This window comes from Camelina sativa, chromosome 6 (genome assembly GCF_000633955.1).
Source record: "Camelina sativa cultivar DH55 chromosome 6, Cs, whole genome shotgun sequence".
Taxonomy (NCBI): Eukaryota; Viridiplantae; Streptophyta; class Magnoliopsida; order Brassicales; family Brassicaceae; genus Camelina; species Camelina sativa.
In genome coordinates, this window is record NC_025690.1 from 21,355,858 (window position 1) to 21,360,870 (window position 5,013).

General features: G+C 35.3%; 2 protein-coding genes across 2 annotated transcripts in view; both read right to left on the reverse strand.

The window, feature by feature from the left end:
* Positions 7 to 2,234, reverse strand: LOC104792742 (AP2-like ethylene-responsive transcription factor SNZ). The gene is made up of 7 exons (XM_019246992.1): positions 1,680 to 2,234; positions 1,564 to 1,589; positions 1,383 to 1,413; positions 1,152 to 1,239; positions 882 to 1,009; positions 608 to 687; positions 7 to 305 (listed from the first exon to the last, which is right to left on the reverse strand). Exons 1-7 carry the CDS (start codon positions 2,060 to 2,062, stop codon positions 58 to 60), a joined length of 984 nt encoding a protein of 327 aa, XP_019102537.1. The 5' UTR covers positions 2,063 to 2,234; the 3' UTR covers positions 7 to 57.
* LOC104792743 (regulator of nonsense transcripts UPF2) overlaps positions 3,644 to 5,013 on the reverse strand; it is a 14,952-nt gene continuing 13,582 nt past the window's right edge. Inside the window, exons 17-18 of the mRNA XM_010518960.2 lie at positions 4,601 to 5,013; positions 3,644 to 4,459 (exon numbers count right to left, since the gene is read on the reverse strand). Coding sequence (XP_010517262.1) covers positions 3,962 to 4,459; positions 4,601 to 5,013 — 911 coding nt within the window. The 3' untranslated portion in view covers positions 3,644 to 3,961. The remainder of the gene's footprint in view (positions 4,460 to 4,600) is intronic.

Here is a 5,013-nt window from a genome sequence, read left to right on the forward strand (position 1 = left end):
AAAAAAGAAAAAAAAAAAAAAAAACGGGAGAATATTAAGTATTATAGTAGTGTGACCTCATGGATCAAAACAAGTGGACAAAGATGAAGAATTGATCATGGCAATGAACGGGAATCCTGATGATGCTACAACCGTCTTTAACGGTTTCGCTTCTGTGATAGGTAGATATACGGGCAACGCCTTCCTATACAAACTCGTCGTCATAGATCGATTCAAACCCATGTAATAATCTGCCGGTTTCAAAGTTATATTTTTGGACGTTGAAGATATTCCGAGACTTAGCTCAAGATCGTTGTCCTCATTTCCTGAAACGTTAATGACTTTTCGGTAAATCATGTCGTAGTTTCAATAACTAATCTACAACTAAAGATATGAAGTATAGTGATTTTTTTTAATCAATTAAGTAAGATCTATATATACTAATATATTAAAATTTGAAAGAGAATGATTCTGAAAGGTGTTGCTAGATAGGTTTGGTTTAATCAAATGAAAGGTGTATATCATGTGTTAAAGTGAATTTATGGTTAGGGTTTTTGGCTTCACCTAAATGACATCACAATGATTTATTATGCATATTTACAGTCGTTACCCTACGTTTATAAATTACCTTTATTATGGGCACCCAACTTAATATCCCCTTCTATCTTTCTTATCTCATTGCATTTTGCTGCTGCGGCATTCCATTCCCTATATGAGTATACATTCGTTCACTTTCATTAAATTAACTTACAAATTATATGTGTGAATCATATATGCGATAAATATAAATGAATCATTCGTTCACTTTTAATAGTGAATCAATTTGTACCCACTAGAAGAATCAGAGCGTCGTTATTAAAGATTTGACAGAAAAAAAATTTGAAGTTCTTTAGTAACCGAACCTGTTATGGAAGAGATGGATGTGATCATTTTTCATGTAACTGTTTTTGTATTTAGAACCTCCTCTTGCTAAGCTTGCACTCGCTCGTCTAAGAGTTTGCACAAACTCTTCTTTACTTAAATTCTTCATCTATCATATATCAATTTAAACATCCATATATAGTTTATTAATCGAGGACCAATGTCTATTTAATATATAAACACATACTTAAACCTAATAATTAATTAGCTTAGCTATAATATTTGCAAAAATAAGTTTATATGAAAAAAACCTTTTCAAAGTCCTGTTTGTAATCATCCACGATGAAGTTGATATCTGCTTGGAATCCCCGGAATTTGATAGCAGCTCGGTCGTACGCTCTGATATGTTTTTTAATAAGCCAACTAATATTTCTCTAAAGATGTTGATTTTTTTTCAAAAAAATCTTAAAAAGAAAGAAAATAATTTTGAAAGGACTATTGCTATGCCATATATATGTAACAGCTGTTATAATTTCTTACACCTTGCGGCTGTGTAGGCTGTATCGAAACCACCTGTTTTAAACAAAAAAAAAAAAGACAAAACTGAAAATCTTGCAACATTTGGTTTTCTCTTTTGAGACTTCTCTTAAACAAAAAAGGTGTTTAACCTTAGTATAATACGAAAATAAATAGAAATTAAACCTCATTGATATACGTACTTACCTAAGTAAACCTGTTTTCCACAGTCCCTTACACATAAAATCGCAAAGCCAACTGTTATTTTAAATAATAATAATAAAGATGAATATATTTAATAACTTAAGTCTATAAATGAATACCAAATATGAGATTCCCAACGACCGGTTCGACGGTAAAAAGTGACGCCACGATAATGGGAGCTTCTGGATCTAGGGCCACGTCGGCTCTTCTTCTTCACCACCAACATATCTTGTTTATTTCGTTGCATCGACGACAGGTGTAACCACTCACTCCCGGCGCCGGATAATTCACTCTCCTGAGGAGGACGAGGCATAGGGAGGTCTTGGACGTCTTCTGTTCTATTAAGGATTCCAAATGTAATCAAAGACAAGCTGTTGTTTGAGGGATTATTGGAATCTTCTTCTTCTTCTTCTTCTTCTTCTTGATTGAAGATGGATGTTGGTACTTTGCAGTTTTCATCTCCGTTATGTGTCGACAAGATTCCGAGGTTGAGGTCCAACATGAACCTTTCTTGGAAGGAGTAAACTGGCGTCGTTTGTAGTGATTATTTCGGTGACTCTAGAGACAGAGAGAGAAGAGAGAGTCTACAAAAGAGGGAAAGAAAGAAAGAACCAAAAAGAACGTGGGACGTGTTCAACGCGATTGTCTCTACACTTGCCTTTTATTGCCTACTTTTTCTCAATCATCCCTATTTTAGTATTTTTGTTCATTAATTGATTGCTTTATATGTACTTGTTTTTTCATATTCAAACATGTGTGAGATATCATTATCGATTTAAAAATATTAGAGATACTACTATATATCACCCAAAATATCTAACTCAAATTATTAATTGGTCGTTCTCAATTTCTCATATATTTTCAGTTTCTATATATAGTATTATATATAGGTCCAAATATTATGTAAATGATGAATATTCAGTATATACTGATGAAGATTAATTTGATGTACGGAAATCTTGATCCGACACCAAAATAAACATGTGTATTACATTATTATTATGTTGTCTATATATGATTTATTTTCAAATGTTATTATTTTTTTAATATTTAATATGAAACGAAATTGATATAAACTTATGTGATGTCTAATTTCAGCGATATACGTTGCATATTCTTTCCAGTGCTATCACAGTTAAGTCATTTATATATTAATCTTTTCTAATATCATGCATCACGTTTTTGAGAAATTATGAAACTTATATCACGACGGACTAGGCAATGAGAACATAAATGCAATATGAGGAAGATTTTTATGGTTGTATTTTTTTGTACACCACAACCAAACCATAGAAAATCTTTTTTTTTGATAGATTTGTCAATGAATACAATAATAGAGTGTCAATGGGGACCTATAAAGCGTCGGTCCAATAAAGCCAACTACTACTTTTTCTGTGTGGACGAGAGATAGAGAGAGACAAAACCTTAATTGAAGAGAGAGTGTGACTTTAAACTACTTTATGTCATTCGGTCGTGACACAAATAAACATTCAGCAATCACCAAGTACATGTTTATATGGACACGTAGATGATAAAATAGTTTCCAAAAGATTGATGATAAAATAGTTTGAAAGTACAAAAACTTGATTTGTTTTAAGGAATCTTTTTTTATCCGTCCTTTGCGCTCTAAATCTGGCTTTTCCGTATATGGTAAGACTAAATCTTAATGTTTTCTTCTTCTCATCATCCTCTTTTCTTTAGATTTGTGATTTTTTTTCCCTTTTCTCCAAGAGAAGGAATAATACTATATATGGAAACTCATTGGAAAAACAATTGTAATACCAAATTTGGATGTTGTCACATAGCAAAAAAAGAAACAATTGGCGGTAGATTGAAAAAGGTCACTTGTATATCCCAGTTAAACGTTTTCGATGTCTCAGCGACTTTTCTTGTAAAAATGTAGTAGTAGCCTCGTAGGACGTCTCAACTCACAAATTATCATTGATATTAACGGGTTCAGGAGAGTAAAATTATGAACGATCTTTGTATTTCCATATATAGTAGGGTATAGTATTGTATTGGAATAACAGAGCGATACTTTGAGCAGCATGGCACGGTTAGTGTGATAGTAAAATGACCAACATAATGAACGACGACCTTAAAAGAGGTTGTGCTAATAAACATTTATATATATATTCGTCATGTTTCCAAGCGCTTCACATTTTCAAAATCCCGAGTTAAAACGATGAAACAAGCTGGGACAAAAAGGGTCATCCACATATACCACCACGCAATTTACTTAACCGTCGGTACAGAATCTGAAGCCGAATATATCAAACTTTTGTCACAGAAACTCGTGAGATTGATTTCTTGTGATATTTTCCCTTTTGAGCCATAGCAAAAAGCCAACTATTACTGCTTCTGACACAGGCAAGATTATCATATCCTAAACCGGATGAATTTACTTTCGCCGGGCATGATACGAACCACCACCTCCTTGATGATAATAAAACCGGTGACGAGACCCGCCGCGACTCCCACTGCCTTCCCCGGTACCTCGAGTGAATCCTCTGCCTCCTCCAGGAGTCCAATTCAATATCTGTGTCCCTAACCCATTCGCTTCCTCTTCATCCCTCTCATTGTACTCGAGTACTAACCTCTTTATGTCTTGTTTCTCTTCCAATTCCGCAGCTTCTTTCTGTTTTGTGCTCTGCACTAGCGAACAATCACTCGGGATTAGCATTTGCCTTGTTTGTTGTTTGTTCCCTCTCTTCACCAGGACCTTTACTTGAACCTCTCTTTGCTCTCCGTTCTCTTCATCCAACAATTCTTCTCCATTTTCACCTACTAACCGCCCAAAATGATGATCTTTTCCAGACCCTTCAAAAACACTCATCGGTATTGTCATGTTCAATGCTGGTCTACCACGTAATTCTAGCTTCCTTTGCTCCATGCTCTCCTGCAGTCCACAAAACATATCAGTTCTTAACCATGTTCAAATTCGAACAAATTAGTTCCGTCCTGCATTAGTGTAAATTGGTTTCTCTATCCAGCTAAATTAGAGAATATACAAAAGACTGATCTGAAATTCTGAACTTACCTGAAGTAAAGCCTTGAGTTCTTGATCAAAGTCTGCTAATTCCTCAGGATCTACAGTTACCACCTTTTGCCTAACACGAAATTCGTTATCATCATCAGATCCAGGTCCAACTCCATCATCATAGTCATCCCCATCGTCACTCTCAGATCCCCGGTCATGATTTCCATCATCCAACTCTTCGTTCTGTCCATCTCGGACCACGGAGCCACTACCAGAATCACTGTCGCTTTCTTCTCCGTGAGCTTCTCCATTCTCTCCAATATCTTTTACAACTGACGATGACCTACTTGGAGGCTTTGTGTCTGAGTGTCTTTCTACACTGACTTTGTCTCCTGAAGAATAATGTTCACGCTCTTCCAGCTGCAGTATAGCTGCATTGACTTCCTCAATGGTTGCGTAACGGGTCATACTGG